Consider the following 25361-nt stretch of genomic DNA (forward strand, 5'->3'; position numbering starts at 1 on the left):
ATGCGTAAAAACGTAACAGGAAATTCCCGCCTCTGGAGACATCATCTCCGGCTAGCAGGACGTTATGAAAAATCTATTTCCGTTTATTTTCTGAAATATTTGAACCTGAAGAAACAATGACGATCATAGTATTCCAGATGTTTTCATTAATTGAATAATGACCCATACAAAATATAAAGGAGGGTAATGTAACGCAGCGAGGTTTTCGATGTTTGGGGACTACAAAATTGGCGTCGAACTACAAACCCCACAACCACAATCCAGGATGGATGACGATCTGTGCGCGATTTCCCCGCCTTTTGAGTACGACGCCTTCACCACAATACAGCTGAAGTTTGACGTTATAAATTATCTTTCTTAGTGGACATGTAGCTCAAGTATTTGAGACTATATACTTTGAAACAATCAACTAGCAGCCATGTTGCTGCCATCCGATGTTGCTCGTCTCGTTCTGGGTAAGTCCGTTCACAACTAGTGAACACCTTGTAGCTCTAGCATTAGCTGATTTAATGAGGTATTAAACATCGTTTTCAATTGCATTTGCACGTCCGCTGCTGCTCCGCAGCGCCCACAGGAGTAAAATAATATTGGGCGTCACAATATTGTTTGTATTTCGTAGAGTTATGTTGTGTTCAGGTTTTACTGTACCCTTATCCTTCACCAGGCTATCTCCAAGAAGAAGGTCTGCCCCTTACAACCCAAGCATTCATTCAAGAGAGCCCCAACCTGAAAGAATACGCAGAACACACTATGGGAGAAGGAACTCTCCCTGCATGTCTTTTTGTAAGTAGCACGTATTTACGTGTATTTCCAGTCGACTTCATTATAGTTAGATTTATAAATTGACTTTCTCAGAAGAGCATCAAACAGCTGCAGCAAATTCAGAACGCAGCAGCTCGTTTTCCGACCACAACAAAAAGATTCGATCATATTATTCCAGTCCTAAAGTCTTTACACTCTGTCCCAATTAGCTGTAGATTATATTTTATTTGTGATGATAAACGGGTCGGACATAATTGAATGATAGATAGATGGATGGTCTGGAAATCACTGTGTGGTTTGGACATGCTGCTTGAAAACAAACCTACAAGGGCTCTGAGATCTGTTGAATTGTTTCAATTAGTGATGTTCAAAGGAGTTCAAAGTACAGTGGTACCTCGGTTCTCGAACGCCTCACAGTTCGAACAAAATATTTGAGATATTCTTGCTTCGTAGTTCGAACACCAAACGGTGTTCGAACGCCAATACGATGCGTGAGTCCGTATGCGAGGGTGGGGTGCTGAGCGGCGTACGGGTGTATCACTCTCTCCGTGACCAACTGTTGTCGCTTGCGCACATGCTGCGTTTTGCTCTAGCGTTTAATATAGGTGTACGAAGAGTTTTAGCCCCTAATCATGCCTCCAAAGAAAGTAAGTGCTGCTAAAAGTGACAAAAGAAAAGTAGTGCGTACAACTATTGCATTTAAGAAAGAAATAATCGCAAAATATGAAGGAGGTGTGCGAATGTCTGATCTGGCTAGGGAATACAGCATGGCGAAATCTACGATCAGTACGATATTAAAGAATAAGGAGGCTGTGGAATCTAGTGATGTGGCTGTGGGAGTGAGAGCAAGTGTCATTGGATAGATATTTTAAGAGAAAAGAACATCCTGTAGCCGAGTCATCCGTAGCTGTCACGTTCCGAGCGAGAGTGACGGCAGCTGACTCGTCGGAACGTAGTGGGATGTTTGGGATCCCAAAGCAGGCGGCAGAGACGTATACTACCCAAGCAGGATGTTTATTCACAAATAAAAGAAAACACAGCGAGTAAGAAGGCAGGGGATGATCCGACCGCTTACTATGCCAAAAAGCAAATGGCACACGAGGGTGCAAAATTACGCAATCCCGGAAGATGACATAAATTTACGGGACGCAGGGAAAATACCTCGCGCAATGAAGGAAGAGTCCAGGTACGGTGGCGAGTTGAGTCAATCATCCGGCATTGGCGAGGTGATAGCGAACCGTATAACTGCCCCGTGTCCGTGATTAGAGAATTGACAGTAGGTGGATAACGGCCGGGAGAGGCAGCAGCCCCCCCTCCCCCGCTGTCAACTCGCAAGTGACAGGAGCAAAGAGATAGCTTCGGTGTTCGAAAAAAATCGCTTTTCGAACAGAGTCCTGGAACGAATTATGGTCGAGAACCGAGGTATCACTGTAGATAGATGCATTTAGCTCTTATGCTGTACACAAATGGAATAAACTGCCTGCCGAAGTAAAATCAGCCTTAAGTGTCGAGGCTGATCATTTGTGGAAGCTACTTTTGGTTTCTGTGATTTGCTTCTTAATGTCCTTAACTGCTCTGTTTGTAAATACTGTACTTGTGGATATTATGTCCTTGCCTGTGTGAACCATATAACAATATCTTGCGTATGATATATAATATGGAAATAAAATTGATTTACATTATTTCTCTTCCCCCTAGTCTATCTTTGGGAAGGGACTAACAACCATTTTAAATGAATATATGGCTGCCAAAGCCAAAGGTAATATTTCCACATTTAAGATTTGAAATATAACTAGCTAATGTGTCAAGATTTGTTTGAATAATTTCCCCATTTAATTTTTTTACAGAGACTTGCCACGAAGTACCTGCTATGATGACATCATTGTGGAAAAAGCTGGATTTTACACTAAAACAAATCAAGTAATAACAATTGACTTATTCCAAGAAAGTGTTTGGGCCGTTAATATCTTGTTTTATTACAACGTGGTTCTAAATGTTGTTTCTGTGTTTGTCATGGGACTATAAACGTAATCCCACAAAAATATTATATTTTGGGCTAGGTTCACTGGAGATTTAAAAAGACTGTGTTCAAGACAAGCAATTTATAAAATGGATCAGGGGGGAAATGTTAATTTGAATCAAAACATAAAAATGTCATTTTTATCTTTATTTCAGATCCTTACAGAGTTCTCCAGCCATGTCAGCAAGTCAAAGAAGTGAGTAAAAAAATAAATAAATTGGCAAACCGGTTGCCTATACAGCGAACCCATATTTAGTATTTTAATATTACCCACATCTGGGCCCACACTTCAACTAAACAAATATTTTAAATGGTGTATTTCCATTATAGCACGTTCACGTGTTGGACTGGCAAACTTGGCGAGACAACAGGTTTTGACAGTGACCTCAGCGAGCAGTTTGGTATGTTCCTCAGAAGCGTCCTTAATCAGCAGCCAAGCGCTAAATTCGCAGAATATGCCTAGCAACCCCACTCTTGGAAGCCACAACTCCCCACAAATCAGAGCCCCTCCGGGCACTGCAACATCACAGCAGTTCCATGATGTCAGCCGATCATTAAGTATGCAAAGTAAGTATCTCATCGCGGCGTTATGCATGTTTTTTTTTCTATTGCTTCGGAAAAAACGTTGCAATATGAAGAGTATGTGATATAGAAAATGTAAAACCAGAGAGAAAAAAAATACATAACCATGTTTGTCTCTTTCAGGGGATGCCCCGATACAGTTAATATTGCCAGAACAGCGACCGAATACAGGACCAATGTCGCCAGGACGACGGAAATGGTAAAGATAGCTGTGTGTGTTTGTTTTGATGACCTGAAATTAATGTTGGAATATCTTAGAACACAACAGGTTGACAATTACATATTTTCCCTCTCTAACATCCCCATCTGACGATGATGCGTTGCTGTGTTACCACTTTAATGTTGTCATTTTATTCAGTATTGTTCTAAAAAATATATATTATAATGTTGTATTATTGTTTTGTTCTCAGGGACACTCCAAGAAAAAGGAGTGGTGCTCAGGGAGGCTGCAGTGGTCCTGGTAAACACAGCATACCTGCGAGCAATGTCACAGCTGAAACACAACTTGAGGAAGTAGTTGATGAGAATTTTCCTGTAAGTATATTACGTGTACATCCCACATTTAATCGGAACGAGATATTGATAAATGCACAATTGGCATTTCCCCTCCAAACGTACAGCAAATAGTGATACAAAATGCCCGTGACAAGATTCTGGGAGACAGATCATTGCAGGAAAAACTTGCTGAAAACATCAACAAAATTCTTGCAAAGTAAGTGTTGCATTTAGGTTAGATTTTGACAGTAGTCTTCAAAGTATTTTTTCAAATAAAGCATGATGCCTTTTAGAGTATTTTCTTCTTGTTTTTCCCTCAAATCCTAGTGAGCCAACTCCCCAAACACCCAAGGCCCCATCAAGTTCAATAGAAGATGACCAGTCAATTGATGAGATTCTTGGATTACAGGTGCTCAATTTTCATAACTAATTTATTTATTATATATACAGTGATACCTCAGCTCACGAACATGATTGGTCCCAAGAAAGTGTGCATGAGGCAAAAAGTTTGTCTTCCGAACCCATAAGAAACATTAAAATGAGAATAATCTGTTCCCATGTCCTCATAAAACGTACATTTCTTCTAAATAAGACTGAAAACTACACAAAATATACCTTATTTTATGTATAATAAATGTGCTATTGTATTGTAATTAAAGAAATAAACTCTACTGTATAATAGTCGTTTTATTTACCTTTGTGATGGTAGTTGATGGCTTGATGGAATGGATAACAAACCTCCAGGTTGCCTCTTATCCGAGTGAAGTTGCCGTGCTTTCTCGGCGATAATACCCTCACTCACACTGTCCCCTGTTAGCTGCTTTTCGTTAATCCAAATCAACACAAGTTTTTCAACGTCTTTTATTGCCTGAGACCGTTGTTTAGACAACACAGAAACACCCCTAGCCACACGTAGCAATGGTAGACACAGCGTACTGGTACTGGGGCGCTAAGTCACATAAACGCAGACCTTGTTCGTGTTTTTCAATGATTTCCTTCTTCTGCTCGATCATAATTTTCTTTTATGTCTTCTTAGGCTTAACACTAGCCTATGGTGGGGTGTTTTTCGGTCCCATAATAGCAAAAGTCTACTCAATATGGTCTAAAATGTCGATCAAACACAAACCACGTCCGCACTCAAAGAAAGGGGGTGACGAAATGGGACACTGTGGTTTGGTTTCGTCCGCCGAAAACTAGTCCGTCAGCCACCGTGGCGGTGTTCGACTGTGTGGATATGTTTGTCCGCCGAAAACTACTTTGTCAGCAGGGACTATACGCTCGCGAATTTAATGTTTTTGAGGTGAAAAGTTCGTGAGCTGAAGCGTTCGTCAGCGGAGGGTTTACTGTATATTTTTAATCCCAAGCATTCCTTACACATTACTATTTGTGATAATCCCTCGCCACGGCTAAACCTTAACATGATTATTTGTCCTCTCATTCAGGGAGAAATACACATGAGTGACGATGCAATCCATGACATTTTGAAGCAAACAGAATCTGACCCTGCCTTTCAGGCCCTGTTTGACCTCTTCGAATATAGTATGACATTGTCTTTGATTTATCTGACATAGAAATATTTGTAAATATGTTATCATTCCACGAATTTTTGAATGCATGACACGGATTTTATTTTTCAGATAAAAACCGTACTGATGGAGAACCCGGAACTATGGATGTGGACAATAAGACAGGAGAGAGTGAAAAAACTGGGCCACCACCACCACCGCCTGCAGTCGGGCAGCTTCAGAGTAACAATCCAGGTTATTGATCACCTCACTTCTGATCTGACCTTCAAGATCCTTCAAGTAGAGACTCAGATTAATCATTCAAGTATTCATGTCATTTAACAGGTGCAGCACTGCAAGAAACATCAGATTTAACGGCAGCAATGGGGAAAAACAAATCTTTACAAGAACGTAAGACCAGAAAATCAAACCCTCTGTTGAAGAAGGGTGTACTAGACTCAAGCAGCAGGTCATCCCAGATTGAAAGCAGCACTGCTAAACTGGTTATTCCTCTTGAGGAACCGCCTGGTAAAAACACAAAGGAAAAAGTCTCACTCTTCAATACTACAGTTGATGCATCACCAATGGATATTGACGACCCATTGAATACGTCAGCTATTTTGGGCAGTACACCCACTCTCAGTGAACTAGAATGTGTCACTAACGTCAGCTTACCCAACACAATGTCCCTTGTCGACTCAACAACTGACCTTTTATCGAGAGCCAACTCTACAGTGGAACTAGCAATTAATGTGGACAATCAAAATCAAAGTAAAGAACAAGGCTCTCAAGTTCAACCTGCTGCATCTTTGTTGTCTTCGCAGAGTCAAGAGCATGTGTTTTTGTATCCTGCTCCCTTTAAATTGAGTGGAAAGCCCTCTCTTCCTTCAGTGGCAATCAGCGGTGGAACAATTCAGTCTCAGATGAATCTCTCTGTGACATCGCAGTCTTCCCGTAGCTTATTCTCTTCTGCTGGCGCCACCGTTTCTACCACGCTCTCTTCCTCTGTTAGTAGACCTCATACTAATCTACTAGACTCATCCACATTTACTTCCACCGCATCCACTATTTGTGGAATGTTCGGCGCTGCTCAATCTAGTTCCGCAACCAGCAATTATAACACCCCAATGAAAGACGTGACCGATTCCAATAATGTTGTTTCTTTGAAGATCATCATCAGCGATAACCCAGATGAAGTTTCCTCAAATGACACAGCTTTGAATCAGGCAATTTCCAGTATTTCTACAGAAAAGCTACCCACAATCTACCTTTCCTCACCTGCAAAATCACCCAGGGAACCTGGCACACCAAGAGGCACAAAGTTAGATGAAACAGCACTGGCAGTTCATGGCTTACAAAGGTCAGAGGCACTAACCAATTCACCTTGTGGAGCTGGGAGACAAGTTCCATTTCATCAATTGACAGGGACAACACAAACACAGCTAGGTAATTCTCCTTGTCGAGCCAGGGCACTGGTTCCATTCCATCAAGTGACATCAACAACACAAAGGCATCAAGGTAAATCGCCAAATAGAACGGGAGCACAAATTCCATTCCATCAGTTAACAGCAAAGCAAACACAACTGGCGAATTCAACTAGTAGAGCTGGAGCACTGGTCCCATCTCATCCTTTACCAACAATGATGCAAACACAACAAAGCTACATTATTCAGCTACCCTTGGACACTGCCAACCCTGTGCTCCAAGCAGCAAGTACCAGCTTTTTCCTCATGACAGAACCCCTGACAGGAGATACTTCAGGAAGAACGTTGCAGGTGCCTGCTGGTTCCCCAAAACTACCACTTTTGTGCCAAAACAACCCCTATACTGTTTCAGCAACAATTCCTAAGCAAAGCCTTGTCACTGGTATGAAATAGGCCTTTTGCCGAATCATGTTTATTATTAGCTTCATTCGTGAATGCTTACTTTACTTATAAAATCAAAAAAAATGTGTTGGAATTTTTTTCACAGGGTCCCCACTCATTTTACCATCACCTGTAAAGCCTATGATCCTTCCTATGTCTGCTGTGGGACAGAACATTACTGGGAATGTCCAGATGGTGCCTAATTCGGTAAATTTGCACTTTTCATTCTGCTCATGACACTGGTAAATATCTGTGTACTGATGAGGGGTGTTTTGCCAATGCAGCAGACCATAACGTTGGATCCCAAACCCTCAATGGTTCCGGGCAAACAGTACGCACCCAGTGGTAAGTTTTCCCAAACCTTCAGTCCATAAGTACCAGATTCGTTATGGCGATGTTCAGTACGTTAATTTCAGACTCCTTTTGGCCCTGTGTAGGTTTTAAAATTGTGACTTAGTCCACTTCAGCACTGCAGTCTACCCCTTCAGGACAGCTTGATGAAAATGCTTTAAAAAGCAACAATCTAACTCTGTTGCTTCGCATTTGCTGTCATTTATGCTGCTTGTATCGTAAAAAAGCATGTGTGCTCATTGTTTTACCAAATTTCTGTGAATTCTAGGAACCCTGAACACCGAGGCAACGCGGAATGAATTTCAACAGCATGAGCCAAAGAATTCGAGTTCCAGCCATAAAAGAATTTTATGTTTTGAGTCATCTCCCAAAATTCAGCCACCAACTTCTAAATCGGCAACGGCTCCCTCTTCGCCTGTGAATACATCAACTTCCAAAGGTGGCACAGAGGCCAAGAAAGGTCATTCAAAACCCACTTCCTATACAAGGCCTGCTATCCTAGGTGGAAACAAGCCCAAACGGAAGGCTCAGGATCTGAGGTGCTCAGCAGATTCCAGCGCCCCTGGGGATTTGGTTAAGTTGGTATCCCCTCAACAACAAAGCAATGTCACAAAGAAATCTGACAAACAAGATGGAAATATTGTCAATCAAAATCCTCAAATTGCAAGAAGCACGGTTGATGTGTCACAGCGCGAGTTTGTGAAACACCCAGAAACAGAAGCTAAACTGAAATCTACACCGAGTAAACACAATGAGAATGCGATAAATGATGGAGTTCCTCCACAGGATTCTGTTAGCTCGGCGTCGTCGTCTCCCCATTCTCCGCTAAAGTCAGTAAGTAGTAAAGACAAGGTTGATAGCAGCGGGAAAGAGCCTGCACAGGCAGCAAAGAATATGCATACTCAAGACAAACCATGTGTGACCGCTGACAAAGAAAACAAGATGATGGATGGCTCACAACAGCAGCCGCAGTTATGTCACATACATTTCTCCTCGGCATCAGTAGACTCTGCCCCTCTGGTCACTCAAAGTTCCCAATCCACAGCTGCCAAAATTCCCACAAAAACTAGCTCATTGGCCACTCAGGCAGTTGAGATGCTACAAAACATTCAAGGGTTCAACACTCCTCCCAGACCAGTTAAGGGATTAACAGTCGGACTCAAAAGCCCAGACCTAACTTGTGCACGAATCCCAGGGGCGAGTGGGAAACAAGAAGAGTCCATGAAGAGTCCACGAACTCCCCTGCAACAGAAGAAGGGCAAAGATGCTGAGGGAACACCCAAAAATCTTCCCCAAAACACCTCGGACATCCCCACCTGCAGCCCTGCCAGTGAGACTGGTAGTGAAAACAGTATCAACATGGCCGCTCACACGCTAATGATCTTGTCGCGTGCTGCTATCGCCAGGACCGGCTCACCGCTCAAGGACAGTTTGTGCCAGGGAGCAGGCGAGCCGTCTCCTGCGGCCTTAAAAATTTCAAAGAAACGTAAGCAGCCCCCAACCACTGCCAGCCCCCCTGTTAAGAAATCTTCAAAACAATCTCCCATTAAAAAGAAAAAACAGGTAAGACATATTTGCACATGTACTCTAACTATTATTCTGTTTAATGTCTGTACAAATCTCATTGAATTGTAGGGCAGTGACCACTTTAATCAATTGTAGAAATATGCACAAAAATATGAGAACAAAAATGTCACAAACAAGCAAGAACATGGGTCTGTTTTTGTTGCCAGCGATCATCCAAATTTAACAATTACCACATTGCGGCATGTTTCCTTTATAGGTTTTTGCCATGTTTTTGAGCATACTCTGTAACCTTTTTTTGATGGGAAGGTGACCGTTGCATTATCAAGTCCGACCCGTGTTCCTCATCTCTTTCAAACTCTTTGTTTTCATTCCTGCAGCAAAGGAAAACACTCATTAATTGCTTCCCCCAAGACTTTGATGTGGACAAGTTTCTTTCTTCACTTCACTACGATGAATGAAAGTGGACTAGCCAACGGGAAAAGGTTGCCAGCACATGACGTCTCTGAGTTACAGAAGAAGCCATCTGGTGATCCAATGCGCACAGTTTCTTCTTATAACCTAACCTTGGAACTTGTCAACTGAAATAAATCTTTTTGGCCTGTTTACGCTTTAATTTGACCAGTGTTGTTGGCTATTGCAGTAGTTGAGAAATGTGACACTTTTTGCATCCTCACGCTTGTTTAGGATTATGATGCTGTTTTACAGCAATTGTTATATTCATTTGAATACTTGCTTGTTCTTAAGAATGGGCCAGCAATCTTTGGTCAATATTTGACCTCGGTTTGATAAAACCAACTAACAGTTATACATGTTGCCGTGTACAAATATATTTTGTAATACGCATTTTCCAGCAGATGTGTTTCTCTTTAAAAATGACCTTTGATAGGTTTTATGTTTGGAAATGTGATGTTAACACGAAATGTGAAATTGAAAGAAAACATTTTAAAAATATGTGAAATGTGTTGGCAAAAAGTACAGTACTGTATCTCAAGCCTAGAAATTAAATGATTGTATTTTTGTTGCGGAATAAATTTGGCATTCATTGCTCATGCAGTTTTTTTTCTCGTGGATGTTTGGAAGAAATTTGTTTACCGCCACAACTCACTGAGTCACACCACACAGATCGCCTCCCTTTGGGACAACGTTCAAGCTTGAATGGGCTTTCTGTCCTTTCATTTGAGGCGTTCCCGCGTATCTTTTGAATACCATTAAATACATCACGGAGCCACCCATAACAAAGCTTAAAAAAAGCATGTGCATTTTCGAAAAGCGAGGTAAAGCATGCTCGGAACTCGGAAGGGTGGTCCGCGGCACCGTGAGGGTGTAATTTTCACATTAAAACTACAGTAATAAGGCGTTTGAAATTTGACCTAAAACAGACGAAAAATATGAAAATGTTTGGACCTTTAATTATTTCGACAACAACTCGATTTTAAGAGAAAATTATCGGCATGTTTCTGTTCACAGCCAGTAACATTTAGTTTTATTTTGACATACTACGTTTGTTTCCGGGTCAAGAAGGTAGGAAGTAGGTAAGGCTGTCAATTCATTTGAACAAACAGCACTAGGCTAACTCCTTATATAGCGCGTTTTTGGCCGAAATTATATCTTATTGGGTAGTTTTTACATATCATGATTAGGAGGTTCGTATGGCCTTTTGATAAGCATGTTCCATTTGTTGCGTTGAGACGTCCCTCTGAGCGGGTTGGCTAACCGGTTGGGTTAGCAAGTGGAGGTGAAGAAATGTGTTGCAATCATGTCCCATGATAATGACGAGTGCCTAGTTTAAGTAGCATGGTTATTTCTGATAATTGTTGACGCGAGAGTGGTGGTACTAAAAGTGTTTCAGGGGGTTTGTCATTCCAGTGTTTTGTGTTTATAACACCAGCGGTATGTGTTTTTAAACACAATTGAGTGTGTTCTAGTTTTGAAGACAAGGAGCCGTTGTAGTATTAGACTGACATTAATTTAGTTGTGCAAACAGCGTATTTTAATTTATTCTTTGTTTTGCCCAGACTTCCCCGGTGAGTTAGACATTGACTGACATGGCAGCCAATGGAGACAGTTGTGAAAAGCCTCAAAGACGCACAGGAACGAAAGAAAAACAGAATGGCAACACCACAGGTTGGTTTTCAGAAATTAAATTCGACTTCATTTCTCGTTTAGTCGCTGTCGCATGAATCCAGGGTTACCACGTTGCTTCAAATGATTTGCTGATTGCATCACTCATAAAGTGAGCAAAGAGGTCGATATTACCAAAGTAAATGTCAAGTCTGCGTAAAGAACTACATCTGATGTAGTATGCATTCAGCGTTGAGCATTGGGCAATGAGTACATACTCATTACTGTAGACGCAAGTGCAGAATGTCAGGACGGTCGCGACTGTGGTTTGTTTCCAGACTCAACAATAAGAGCGAGACGACAGAAAGAGAAGGACGAGCGCCTTTCTCTTGTGCTATGGAGGAGGCCTGTTACCACGTTCCAATACTTCCTGTTGGAGAGCTTAATTAAGCTAAAGGAGTGGACAATTAAGTAAGAAACTCAATTGTTTTTCCTTATTAAACAGCTTCTTCCCCCAAGCCATTAACTCTTTGAACTCTTTGAATCTTTGAACTCTTTCAACAATAGCCAAAATGGAACTGTATAGTGCCACTTAACAGTTTTTTTGACGACGATACTAGTGCAGCGTGTTCTACCGGAAACAAATTCCTTGTGTGTTCTACATACTTGGCAATAAAGATGATTCTGATTCTGATTAAAAAACAAAGTCTGATGAGTTTATTGTGCTCTTGTGTAAAAGTCACGTCTGCATCAATTAAAAAATAACCGTAACAAAATTTTCTTTTTTGTTTATTTGCTTTCTTGCTCAGGCTTTGGCAACGACGAAGCATTGTGTTCTTAGTTTTGGTGTTGTGTAGTCTCTTCTCTACTGCCTACTCTATAGAAGGATCACATCAAAAAGTAAGGCTGAGTTTTGTTTGTGCGCCTGTGGGTGAAAGATAAACCGGTTCCTATATCAGCAGTTTAAGGGTTAAAGATAAGTCACCTTTAAAACAGTTTTGTAACCATAATCTCACAGTTGCACATGTCACCTTTGAGCATTTGAGTGAATGTTGTTAAATGATTCGATTTGACTGGATAAATTGGTATTGACATTGTTAAACTAAATGTGAAAGAATGGGCTTGAAGTTTGCTTTCATTCATGTCTTTTTCACCCTAAGAAGAGAAACCAACTCGCAGGAGTCAGCTGTGAGTTTGCTTGAAAAAAAAAATCTCACCAATGATGAGACATTGTGATTATCTAGCAATGTGGGTAAAGTGATGATAGCTGCAGAGATTTGTTTAAAAAACAAGTGTTTTTTGACATAATCAATTTCTTCACATAGATTAATTATATTAATAATTTGTATCAAAGGTAATTTGCGCGAATTTGTTCTTTAGGCAATAGTTGTTGATGTATGTACACAACAACAATTCAACATATTGACCATATTGTTATTTTTGTCTTTTCCAGTATGTTCAGTACCTCGAAAAGAAATTTCTTTGGTGTGCATACTGGGTAGGTCTCGGAATTCTGTCCTCTGTCGGCCTTGGGACTGGTCTGCATACCTTCCTTCTCTATCTGGTAAGTTTGAAATTATGCTATGGACGAAGGATACGGGAGCTCGGAGACAATTATGGGTATATTTTGTCAACACGCTGCTAACTCAGCACACAAACCAGCTGTTAATATTTGTTATTTTGTTCACTTTTTAACCCATCTGGCTTTAGTGGAAGTTTACCCCACCTGGGAGCCATCATTGTTTTACATGTTCAAAACTATGGAGGTATCGATGTATCACTGTCGTTATGTACGTTTTTATCCCTTAAAGGACAACTGACGTCACTTTTTTGTTTCTTAACTGACATCAGAAAAACGTTTTATAGCATCTAAAATACCCAAAACACGCAGTATGATATTTTTATTCAAATGCAAAACACCAATAAAAATGACTTAAAGTGTCCAAAATCTGCAAAAAATTGAACTGCGAATTGGGCATTTTCAGAAAGTCCCGCCCCCAGTTTGTGACGTCACACCAAGACGTCTTGCAGTGCTGAAAAATCAAAACAATGGATTCAGATTCGGAGAATATGCTTTCTTGTTACACATCCAGTTATGAATATGATTCAAATAGTTCTGAAGAGGAAAGATTACATGTTTGCAATCGATTAAATAATTTTTTCCGTGTCATTTTGTGGCAAACGGGTGGGGGGGAATGTCGCACCCAAAAATGGCGACCAGCTCCCGTGAGGAATGAATCAGCCTGTTTCTACAGGCTGATAAATTCCTTCCATGGAGCTTGGACGCCCTCTTCCGGCGGCTTTTGGGTGCAACATCATGGTTTTCAGACAAACAGTACAGCAAAATACATTGACGTGATGGACTGCTACAATGTGTCTTTTTGTCGGTCGGGAGGGGGGGGGGGTCCTTTCATGACGTAACGTGAGGACTCGTCACCAACTCAAAAACAAGACTTAATAAATATTCAGCGCGAGTCTTAAAACGTAAAATATAGCTATATGCGGTGGAATCTATGTAAAATACGCTCAGTAGAAGTCATTTGAAGCCATTTTACAAATTATGGACACAACTTGTCCGGAGACGTCGGTTGTCCTTTAAGTTAGAGATATAAATGCTTCTTGAAATACAGCTCTGAGAAACCATATTGTTTCCTGCTACAGTGCATAATAGGATGGTAAAAAAAACGCACTTTAATCATTTCCAAGGCATATGAAAATATTTCAGTATTTATTCTAAGTGACGTGACTGGTATGTTTACTTTCGAGGCTGTCATGAAAGGAATTTGTTTCCGAAGTTTGTGAATTTCTTCCTTTTTATGCATAGTTTACTTTGGACGGTGTGTGCCTACATTTTCCGAAATGCCCACCCAAAGAAAATATTTTGATCGTTTTCAGATTGGATTGGATTGGATTTGCCTTTATTGGACTCACAGTGGAGAAATTTACATTTCACAGCATTGTTTACCCCGGCAAAATATAATGTCCTTTAACCGGCCATTACTGAATGTCCAGGCATAACTTTAAAGCTGTGTGTGCGCAGTTATGTGAGAAAGATGAGAAATCCTGAAATGCCTGCAGATGGTGAAGCTATAAATTGGCATGGTAAATTGGGTTTGTCCAGGGCAAATGATTCAGCTAATTCCACTCACATATGGATTGGATTTGCCTTTATTAGTCTCACAGTGGATAAATTTACATTTCACAGCAGCAAAGTGATGAAAGGAATGAAAGTAGAAAAACAAAATACATGAGCTGCCGGAAAGGCAGCCATTCTCGCGGCGCCGTCTTGAAGTCAAAAGAACAAAAAACAAACTAAATAACAAATATGACAGCATAGAGACAATATGACAAATCAAAGACACAGAGAGACATTCATTCTTCAGGACTTGCTGTACCCTCTTTGTGATGACATGAAGCAGTTCTAGATGAAAGAGGAGAGGATCAAAGCGTTTTTCCACCAGTGGATCAGGGACATCATGGTGGAATGTGCACGTCGACTACAAGCTAAATGTTGAAAGCAAACACGCAGCTGTAGCATCCATTGACGAAAAGAGATTGTCTCACATCTCCTCTTCCACATAAATCTGCTTCAATTCCAAGCCGCAACCATTCCACATACGCATCGGCGCTCTGCGCAGATGCTCCTTTCTTCTTATCGCGGGTTCCTCAAGCCATGCATCCATCCAGCCGCAGACTGTCCAACAGCACTGACCCTTTCGCTAAACAAAGCGGGACTGTGAAGATGCTGCCCATTACAGGCGCAAAAAAAGCACAACGGCCCCTTTGGTGTCCAGCGATGGCAGTCGAATGGCTCCGACATTCCTCACATTCAAAAACAGTACTGGCATATTCATGCTGCCGAAAAGGCGCAACCGCTCAGCACAGTCTCCTCCTTGATGAATGTCGTGGTCAAAAATGCTGAAAAACAATTCGTATCCGTTCCACACGATGCACAACAACACAAAGTGACAAAAGAAAACACAAAAACAACCAAAAAAAGCAAGGCTCGTGACAGCACTTGCTGAGGCTGCCTACTCGGGCGCCATCTTGGACTTCACATGTTTTCCTTTCATTGTTTCACACACTGTTTCTAGCGAAAAAAAGTGCAAAAGGAGATTTGAAAATGTCAATTTGTATGTTAGTGGTTGTTTGATTCATGTGGAGATGGTGAGCTAATCTGTTCTCCCATCTGTGGATGAGGGAGGTTTAACCGGCGGTATGGAACATGGCCTCCATTATCTTTTTTATTTTTTTATTTATTTATATTTGTTAAACAGTAAACATGTTACTTTTGTAACTGGAAGGGGTTGCATATATTTGTCAATAATTTTGTTGGAGTGGTGTTCCTGGGCCTAAGGGACATTTTGAATTTGGGAAGAGAATTTTCCCCACTACAGTATCACTATAACTCTAATCTCTTGCTGACCATATTTGTCAGAGTTTTCTCTTTAACTTGATGGCGCATAAATGGACTTGCGAGAGCCCATTTCAGGTGTCTTCAAGGCAGTAGGTTAAGGACACCCTGAACTATAAAAAAAACATTTTTGCAAAGGTTACAAAGCATGACAGCCAGAAATGCATAATCATAATTTGTTTAATTGTTCATATACTTTAAAAATTTAAGAGGTTTGCCTCTCCTGAATAAGATCAAATATTGACATTGCATTGTTCATTCTGTTCTCTCAGCAGCAATTTAACACAGAGTAGTATGTTGAATTGTGTCTCATTTTTGTTTTACTTAGGGCCCTCATATAGCATCAGTGACACTAGCAGCGTATGAGTGCAGCTCAACAGACTTCCCAGAGCCTCCGTACCCAGACCAGATTGTGTGTCCTCAACTGGTAGGGCCCGAAGGTAGCATCTCCCTCTTCTCCATTATGTCCAAGGTCCGCCTGGAAGCCTTCATGTGGGTAAGTGGACATTGTTTGTAATCTTCTGAGCATTTCTTCCTCACCTCAAGTACTGTTAACCTTTTTCTGACAAAAGTATGTTAGACTTCAAAGATGTGTTTGTGTTTCTCCAGGGTGCAGGCACCGCCATCGGAGAGCTGCCGCCATATTTTATGGCCAGAGCGGCACGTCAGTCTGGGGCTGATCCTGAAGATGAAGAATATGAGGAGTTTGAGGAGATGCTGGAGCAGGCTGAGAATGTGCAGGTCCGACTTGCACACAGGCGTTTATTTGGATGCCGTTATCATATAGGTTTTTAAAACCTATATGATAGTGTCATGTGTCTTGCCACATGAGCAAAATATGAATAATGGCGGGGGGTGATTTGGAATGGTCAAATGGTGTGTCATTTGATAAGAGATGTGTAAACCCATACCCACCGTAAATATGAAGGTCATCAACTACATTTCCTCCTTGACATGGCACGCACAAAATACATTCAGCATTTCTGAAAACGTTCAACGGGTAGCCGCTCATCGTCAAAATGCCAACTGACCATGAACCAACTGCCCTATTGGTCCAATAGTGCCACGTGACTTCAGTGAAGCCCCTCCCTCTTCACGCTTCCAGTAAATCCTCGTGTGTGCACGTGTGAGTCACCCTGAGCACTGCTCCCCCTTTAATCAACCCCCGGGCTTTGTGCTGTCTGCATCCCTCCCGCCTTCCACTCTCCTTGCGTGGGTTCTAATTTGAATGACAGACAGCTCTGTCAGGAAGCAGGTTCACATGGCTGGACATTGTTGAGATCAGATGCTGAGTCAGCGAGACGGTAATTGAAGAACTCCCTGCGTGCATCCGTCTGTGTAAGCTCTCAGTCGTACAGGAGTGGTCCATCGATGAGAAGGTTTCTTCAGCCGTCATCTGTACAAAAGTGAAGGTTTCGGACGTTTCGCCTCCTATCCAAGAGGCTTCGTCAGCGAACTAAAGTCTGACTGGTCGTATCGGCCCCATTTATATATCCCTAATGTCCAGACCTGGTGGCGCCGGACACAGCTATGATAGGTCCCTACTCTCAGGTTGGGGGAGGCGCGGGACCCCCCCCTGTGGCCCCACTGATTGTTCCTACATTCCTGACTAACGATTGGCCTATTACACCCACTCCCCCCGGTATCACCTCATCAGCATAACGACCCTCATCAGCATTGCGAAAGTTGCCTAACCTGTTTTGCCTGAGCAGGCTATTGTATGAACGATCCAAATTGAACCTCACACCACCAGACCGGTTTAATGAAGGATTTTGTTGTTTTATAAGAATCGCCTCTTTTACCCCCCTTTCAAACCATCTATGTTCTTTCGCTAAGATTTTAACCTCATTGTCGTCAAATGAGTGGTTAGTAGCTTTTAGGTGCAAATGTACTGCCGATTGAGGCCCACTAGTATTATCCCTGCGATGTTGATAAAGTCTTTTTTTGAGAATTTGTTGAGTCTCCCCAATGTACTGTCCCTGCGTGCAGTACATTTTCACAACCCCCATCATCTGACCATGTGAACCTTCCCACTGGGCCACGGCCGATCGCCTTCATACGAAAACCACTGATCGTGTTTTGTATGTTGGAGTCGTGGCATTACACCGTCAGCAAATTTGTCAACCAGACATTTTTCAATATTTTTAGAAAACTGTGACCTATGTGTAAATAAACCCAGCAGATTGAAATGTTTATGACCTTGTCTTCTAAAGCAAATGAATTTTTTAACCGTAATTATTAAAATATTGATTTACCGGTTACGCTATGTGGCCGACAACAACCAATTATGTAGTGAATACAACTGTTGGAGAGGCACATAAAATGGCACTGTCTGCACTATGAGTCAAAAATGTTGCTTAAAATAAAGTTATTCTGAGAATGTATTCAAATGAATGGAATTATGTTTTGTATCAAATTATTTTCTCCTTTCCTCATGCAGGGTTTTGTCACGAGAGCCAAAATGGGGGTCCAACACATGGTGCAGAAAGTGGGGTTCTTTGGGATCTTGGCTTGTGCTTCGGTAGGAAATTTTGCTGGGAAGATTTGTCTTCACCTTTGTGCCATCAACGATATTTGTGTATGGGACAATTTTCAAACTGTGTGGTATGGATCCTTCTAGATCCCAAATCCTCTTTTTGACTTGGCGGGAATCACCTGTGGGCATTTCCTGGTCCCTTTTTGGACCTTTTTTGGTGCAACTCTCATTGGAAAAGCCATCATCAAGATGCACATTCAGGTCAGTGCGTACATTCACCCACCTGGCATGTCGAGGCTAACGTCCACCAAAATAACACATCAATTGTGCAAGTTTATTCTGATTGTGACCGACTGTGTGGGAACATTTAAAAAAAAAAACAAAGACAAAAAGTAAGAACAAAAATCAAACACTCAAAACACGAAAACAAGCCGTCTAAACTTGTTTCCCCATATCAGAAAGTTCTGTTAATTAAAGCAATCATTCTTCAGTCTTCCACACAAGTGACTAATATGAACCATGTTTGAGTAACTGTGTATGTGAGTCAGTGAGTCATATACCTTTCCAACCACGGGTGGTCCCAGCCAGTGACCTCACCATCGCACATTTCAGACAAAGGGTCCCGTCACACAGCAGGGGTTCAAGAGGATGTAAAGTGGACATGACTGAAGAAAGTTTAGCCCAATAAAATGTCTCGAAAGGCTTCAGGATTTATTTGTGTGTTTATGCTTTGAACATGGTGGACATTTCATGTCATATCCTGTCTAGAATTGACCAGGGGATCCATGCGTCATGATCATTTTCATGACCGGAGAAGAATATTGCAATGTGCCCCCCAACCCCACTAACAATGAAAACCACAATAGATTCCATGCATCTTGAGATTGAACATGCCACGTTTGGATGTTCTGATTTGTAAACATTTAGTAAGTCTGTAGTTAATTTCAGCCTTGGTCTGATTGCATACAACCAAGTTGAACGTTATCTCGTAAATTCTACCACTTTACAGCATTCGCAATTTGTCATCTGTCAACAGAAGCTGTTTGTTATCATCACCTTCAGCAAGCACATCGTGGAGCAAATGGTGTCTCTCATTGGGTCAGTATCTTCCTGTCAGTGTCAGGTCAGGTTGATTTGTTCATTAAATGTCTTGGTTGTATTTTTAATTGTTACTGACATCCATATATGGGACAAAAAAAGGTCAGATTTTGGTTGTTTTCTGATCCTAAAACAGTTCACAACGTTACTTTAAAACAATGGCACAAAATCAACCCACTTAAACATAATTCTTTGAATAAATGATTGAATCACTTGAATATAAAATGGATAAAAATAATTGATGGACTCAAATGATCCCACTTCTGTTTTTGGCAAAGTCAATGGTATTCTGACAGAAGTCCAGTGACTCGCTGTGATACGCGGTCTGTCTTATTTATTCGTGTGTGTGCTCGCATAATATTATGAGGAGACAATGGCGACTCAGTCCAAGTGAAATCAGCCGTTGTTGGTTTAGTTGTGTTCCTAGTTTTGCGACTCATGGTTGTATGCTTTTGTAGAAATCAGACCACTTTTGTTGGACCCGTTCATCTTTCATTTGTTGTTTTTTAATTTTTATTTTAAATGATTTTGTGTTCAAATACACAAATCGTGAGCCTATCATCATTTGTCCCTCCCCCACAAGAGATAGCGTACCCTGCCTAATAAGGATGAGAGTATGCCCTAATTAGATGTCTTTGCACCCATATGGGTGGTAAGAGTGATGACATCATGGCGAGTCACTTCCCGGTTGAAAAGGCTGACACAATTGCCCGAGGAGAGCTAAGGAGTATAAATGAAGGGCTGAGGACCAAGTGCATCACTTGCCTCTCCTGCTGGACTCTCGTGCAGCATTGCTGGCTGCTCTTTGGCTCTTTCCTTGAAAATAAATAGAAAACAAATCTAGTTGTATTATCTTGTTCTGGGGGATCCTCCTTTTAGGGCTGTTTGGGTGAGTATACTAAAGGTATTTTGATCTCATTCTTCATTTGTTGTTTGCCAGGTCGATACCCAAAGTAGGACTTTCACTCCAGAAACCCTTCAGCCATTACCTGGAAGCACAAAAGAACAAGCTGCATCGCGGTGAAAGAAGCGGGACATCGGTAAGCCAAACTATTTCATTTCCAAATGGTTGTCTTTCCACTCAAATGAAGAACTTTGGTTCCTGATTAATTAATGGACTAAACAAATTCCTATTTCAAAACACAGAATGTGTTTTGCCCTTTATACTAGTCATCACAATGGAGTTTAATTCAAAGGACAGTAGAAATAAATTCCAATTCTGTCAAAAAATATTGTACACATTCATTTTTTCAATAATATATACAGTATTGACACAGAACACCCAGATATAAAATTCCAGACATAAAAGATATACATTGCTATTCAGAAAAGCAACTTTTGAAGGCAATTAAATGAAATAACCATCCAGGCCAAATTAGATTTGAACTTCATTCTGCTCTTGACATAATGAATGCAGAAAAAAAAAACGTATCAATTGAAGATGCAGTGTGTCTTCAAGACAGACTCCTATTGTCATGGACAACAATTTCGATCCTCCCAAATGATTAATTTGGCTGTAAACCGGTGTAGTAATTAAAAAAATATGTATATAATCTTTGTTGCTCTGCAGGATGATAACTGGCTTTCCTGGCTGTTTGAGAACCTGGTGCTTGTCATGGTCTGCTACTTTGTCATCTCCATCGTCAACTCGATGGCTCAGAGTTATGCCAAGCGGCTCCAGCAACAAAGGCACTTGGTGGAAAAGACCAAGTGACAAGGGGCCAAGAGGGACAAACATCCAACAGGTGACTGTGCATCTGCGGGTACCGCTGCGCGGACCGTGTCCACTCATGACCTACTGACAAATCTCGCCCTCCAAACCCAGAGGCTAAGCTCACTCCAAAGCAGACTTTTGTCCTCGGAATGTGTCTGCATTTTTCAAATCTGTCTCCATCGTATTTGTAGTGTGTCTCATCTCACCCAGTCTAAAAAAACGCCTGGTTAACCTGCTAATTTAATGGTCTTACGTTTTGATGATTCCTTTCTTTGAACTCAAGTGAAGCAGTGGTTTGGGGCGTGTGTTCAGGGCACTGCCTGTCAGACACGATGCCTTATGCAAAGATGGGATGTTTTGACTTCCCTTTGAAAATAGGTCTCAAAATTGTATTTATTAATTTTGTAACATTAATATATGACCGTCTTTTGATTTGTGTGTACAGTGTGCTGCCAGGAAAACAGCTTCAGAATGCTCTTTCAGGGTTGCGGTAGTCTCATACTTTGGACCGGTTCAACGTTATTTTATTTGCTCCTGGACTTGTCAGTCACCCCTTCCCCCCCAAATAAAATGGAGAGAGAAAAAAAAAAAAAAAAAAAGCAATATCAATGTAAAAAGTGTCATCGATGTTTTGCACATTGTGTAGATATCTCAAGCATGGACATTATGCATCGATTTATTTCTGTTCTAAATTTAAACAGAGCGTGGCCAGGAGTCACATTTTGAATCAAACAAATGACAGGTTGTAGTGACGCTATTTCTAGTTCTGTACTGTTAATTAGACCATGGAATCGGATCATTCCAAGGTCCACTTTTCTCCACTGCGAGACTAATAAAGACAAATCCAATCCAATCATATAAAGATATGTCACTAATGACACTTGTATCCAAGTGTGATTCATTGGTTTGCTTATGATTGTGCAGAAAAGATCTTGCAGGTAAGTGAACACATTGTCAATACAGCTGGCTGCGTCCAAGTTACATTAACTGTTGGGTGTGTGGTAGTCTTCCCTTTTGTCCTCCTATTCTTGATGGTTATTGTTTCAGCCGAGCAGTGTGCATCTGGGGTACCATATGTCCACCTCATCAGCTAGCTTATCAGACTGGTGTTGGCTGTTCAATCTCACATGGCAACAGCAGTCTGGAAGCTGACTGAAGTTGTGGGTCATCATCTGCATTTTACTTATTTGCTCACACATTGATTAATAGCCTGTTTTAAGCTAATCAGTGATGAAAATGTGACTGTGTGGAATACTTAATAAATTGATATAATTACTAGATGTGGTGGTGTTCATTTCAAATTATCTCTTGTATGTTGGATAGATGCTTTGAGCAACAGAAGTACATTTATTAGTCATGGAACAAGTCATGTACAATATTTATAGCATTGCATGTGTTACTGCATGTTGTTTCTGGAGTCAAGGGAAATAGGCAGCTGCCGTTCTGTTTTATACATCACAGCCCAATTGACTGTAGCTAGAAAGTATTTGCTCTGTCAATGTAAAGCTTTCCAAAAAATCCAGATCAGAAATCCCAAACTTTGTATACTGATGGATGTAGGCCCTGTAACAAAAACAAAACAAGAACACTTTTTTGCAGCTTTGATATTCTAGAATATAAATATTTTTTTTACCTAAACCCAAGTGGAAGCATGTTGTCTCACCTTACATCATACATACTCCAAGCTTTTCTCACCATATTGTCCAATGGTTCGATCAAAGCTTGACTGTTGCTGACCAACGTCGCCGTTTTTTCATACTTATTAAACAACACAGGGCATTTCCAAATGTTGAAAGCCTCTTTTGGTGAGAGCCAGGAGCTGTAAAGGGCTGCATCATTGAAGATACCTATTGGAGAGGAGATTTGATTCACATCAGCTATTTAAATGGGGAGCTTCTCATATTTTTAAAGTACATTCAGCCATGATCTGTCAAACCTGTCTCTGCACTGAACACGTCTTTGCCTCTCAGTATGAGCAGATTAGCCAGGGAGGTGTTGACGCTGGATCCAGTTGGATTATTTGTCCTCTTTGAGACAGCCAATGGACGTACCTGCCAGTCTATACCTGCGAACATGGTGTTTTATTATTGTATTATAATGACATTCCATTTTTTCCCAGCATTATAATTCGGGTATTTAGCAGATTGAAGAGGATGTTTTTTTGTCCACAGGCTGCTCGCCTTGAGTTTTGCTAATAATAATAATGCTTGTCACAGTACTCAGAGATATTTAAGAGTTTCAAACAGAAAATAATAAATTTCTGGCCATACTTGCCTTCCTCCATTTTGGAGTTGGAAATGAGCATTTGGTGCAAGTGCTTGATCAGCGCCGGCCAGCGGAAATCGGTGAATGCAATGGAGGAACTTGGCATTTGAGGTATGGTGCTCATGCTGAGCAGCTTATACTCTGGATGGCAAGCAAGGGTGCTTACAAACTCACCTGAGGGGAAAGCAGTAATAGCTGCAATTACTGGTTGTACATGCACTAAACAATTCAAGGAAAAAAAAGTCATTTTAAATGATTTTCAAAATGCTCTCCATCTTTATCCTTAGACAACAGCAACCGGAATGAGTTCTAAATTACCACACACCTGCTTGGGGTTCCAATGATTCCTGAGAGCAAATTTCCCCATTGTGGGACGAATAAAGGTTTTCTGATTCTGAGTCAATGCCCAACCAACGTTTAAAAGATCCAATTGGACTGAAGTGTTACTTCAGTCGAAGTGAAGATTCTCAAATTACTTTGAAATAGTTCCTTTCCAACAAATCAGTATTGCTGAAAAACAAACTCCTTAACTCATTGCATCAGTTATTTGGCACTGAGAGTTCATTTGTCACACATCAACCCAATGCTCGATATCATGCGGCGTGTCTCTCACCCAGAGGATTCGTGCTGTAAACTCCGTTGGAGTCAGCGGTGAGCGCGGGCTGAAGGACGGTTCCCAGCTGATGAGCGATCACCTTGTTGATATCGGCAATGGAGATGTCTTTGAGATGGAGCAGCTGACTGCAAATCCTGTGCACTATGTCATTCTCATGCACCAGGAGGGCATCTGACACTTGGTAGAGATGACCCAGTGTGAGTACTGAGTTGTAGTTCTGCACAATTACCTAAAAGACGCAAAGCGATTATTCTTTTGAAGCTTCACATTTTTTACACATGTCGAGAGAATCTTCATACCTCACCTGTCCTGTATGGCCAGATTAAGTTGTTGACAATGAAGGATTTGGGGTAGATGTCCCGCAGACAATGAGTGACATAAGTGCCCACTCCAGAACCCGTCCCACCCGCTACACTCATTAAGGCTAAGAAGCCATGGAGTCGGTCGCAGCGCTCCACCTCCCGCCGCAAAATGTCTTCCAATGCTTCTCTGTTACGAGGGCCCTGGGTACAAAACCTGGAGACAAGTTTTGAGCTTCACAAGCTGCACTTTATTGTCATTGTCATGTATGATATAAAATATCAAATAATCAATATTAAGGGGACATATGCATTTTTCTAGGCGTGAACAAATGTCCTAGTTTAATTTTAAAATGTAATACTGTAGTGTATAACTTTAATGACACTTTTTCAGAAATTATGAAAGTGAATCCGCTCACCCGTTTGCCCAATTATTCCCAGTGCCCTGCCTCTGATTGAAGCCTGATGCAATGTCATACTTCCACTTGTCAGATTTGGCTGTCTTGGTGAAATTCTGCTTGATGACTTTTGGCTCCATGTCAATTAGCACTGCCCTGGCAACGTGTTCTTCAGAATGTAAAAAAACAAGTTACTCAACAGTTACTCAATAGAGGTTAACATTTTTGCAACATTTCCAATTTTACCCTTAATCGCGGGTTTGGGAGAGTACAGGATTTTTATTAAAAATGGAGCAGACAACGTTTACACTGAACACTGCAACCAGAGTTCACAACTCTTGCCTCTTCTCGAGCACTTAACTAGGCAAGCAGCAGAATCTCAATGCAGATGTTTTGGTTTATTGTCTGACCCACATTGGAGGGGAAACAGTAATTTGAATTTCAACTATATTTGTTGTGATATGGGTCCTGGGACTTTTCTGGTACACCTAGTGGAAGCATACAGATCTCCAATAACACTGTCCGCTTTGATTAATCAAACCGTATTACAATCAAGGGGAAGTTGGTTGAAGACTCCATAAAATGAGACGTATTGCAAAGGGAAACGTCTTACCTCCATGCTCAGTTTGGCGGAAGAAGCGTTCACAACTAGCAGCAGCGTATGTTTTCCTTTGGCCTGGCTGAGCGTCATTGTAGAGGGTTTCAAATAACTCCAAACCCACCTGGTTGCCGCACTGACCCAACTGGACCGTTACCACTGACATTTTTGATCCGAGTTAAGTATGACATTCCTACTTTTACATGCCGTCACTTAGCTACAGACACACACACAACGGGCGATCATTTCGAGAGTTTAAGTACAGTATTTTCATTCATTGTTTCCGCTTCGACAGCGGATTTCCGGTACCCACTT

The 25361-nt window shown here is 41.3% G+C and overlaps 3 protein-coding genes across 10 annotated transcripts; 2 read left to right on the forward strand and 1 right to left on the reverse strand.

Annotated features, from left to right (window-relative positions):
* Positions 1-249: 249 nt before the first annotated feature.
* Positions 250-10166, forward strand: npat (nuclear protein, ataxia-telangiectasia locus). The gene is made up of 17 exons (XM_089013208.1): positions 250-455; positions 665-783; positions 2461-2521; positions 2610-2682; positions 2938-2978; positions 3113-3349; positions 3488-3563; positions 3775-3898; positions 3985-4076; positions 4187-4268; positions 5302-5398; positions 5497-5619; positions 5710-7230; positions 7336-7436; positions 7514-7574; positions 7849-9143; positions 9485-10166. The coding sequence occupies exons 1-17, from the start codon at positions 419-421 to the stop codon at positions 9563-9565; spliced, it is 4221 nt and encodes a 1406-aa protein (XP_088869334.1). The 5' UTR covers positions 250-418; the 3' UTR covers positions 9566-10166.
* A 454-nt stretch (positions 10167-10620) lies between these two features.
* On the forward strand, positions 10621-21750 carry vmp1 (vacuole membrane protein 1). Of its 6 annotated transcripts, none has more exons than XM_089013216.1 (12): positions 10621-10639; positions 11123-11231; positions 11507-11639; positions 11978-12068; positions 12622-12732; positions 15911-16078; positions 16192-16323; positions 18023-18103; positions 18203-18319; positions 19095-19156; positions 20097-20196; positions 20727-21750. In XM_089013216.1, exons 2-12 carry the CDS (start codon positions 11153-11155, stop codon positions 20868-20870), a joined length of 1218 nt encoding a protein of 405 aa, XP_088869342.1. In that variant the 5' UTR covers positions 10621-10639; positions 11123-11152; the 3' UTR covers positions 20871-21750. The 6 variants fall into 6 exon arrangements, with proteins under 6 accessions (XP_088869342.1, XP_088869341.1, XP_088869343.1 ...); XM_089013215.1 differs by lacking the exon at positions 10621-10639 and adding an exon at positions 10645-10750; XM_089013217.1 differs by lacking the exon at positions 10621-10639 and having other exon boundaries at positions 10668-11231; positions 20727-20901; positions 21316-21750.
* Positions 19641-25343, reverse strand: tubd1 (tubulin, delta 1). 3 transcript variants are annotated; one of them, XM_089013211.1, is made up of 8 exons: positions 25062-25343; positions 24470-24617; positions 24051-24267; positions 23749-23980; positions 23145-23309; positions 22807-22935; positions 22566-22717; positions 19641-20145 (listed from the first exon to the last, which is right to left on the reverse strand). In XM_089013211.1, the coding sequence occupies exons 1-8, from the start codon at positions 25210-25212 to the stop codon at positions 20119-20121; spliced, it is 1221 nt and encodes a 406-aa protein (XP_088869337.1). In that variant the 5' UTR covers positions 25213-25343; the 3' UTR covers positions 19641-20118. The 3 variants fall into 3 exon arrangements, with proteins under 3 accessions (XP_088869337.1, XP_088869336.1, XP_088869335.1); XM_089013210.1 differs by having other exon boundaries at positions 22534-22717; XM_089013209.1 differs by lacking the exon at positions 19641-20145 and adding an exon at positions 22198-22433 and having other exon boundaries at positions 22534-22717.
* Positions 25344-25361: the final 18 nt, after the last annotated feature.

The sequence above is a fragment of the Hippocampus bargibanti genome, linkage group LG14 (genome assembly GCF_051943395.1).
Source record: "Hippocampus bargibanti isolate YZ-2025 linkage group LG14, ASM5194339v1, whole genome shotgun sequence".
Taxonomy (NCBI): domain Eukaryota; kingdom Metazoa; phylum Chordata; class Actinopteri; order Syngnathiformes; family Syngnathidae; genus Hippocampus; species Hippocampus bargibanti.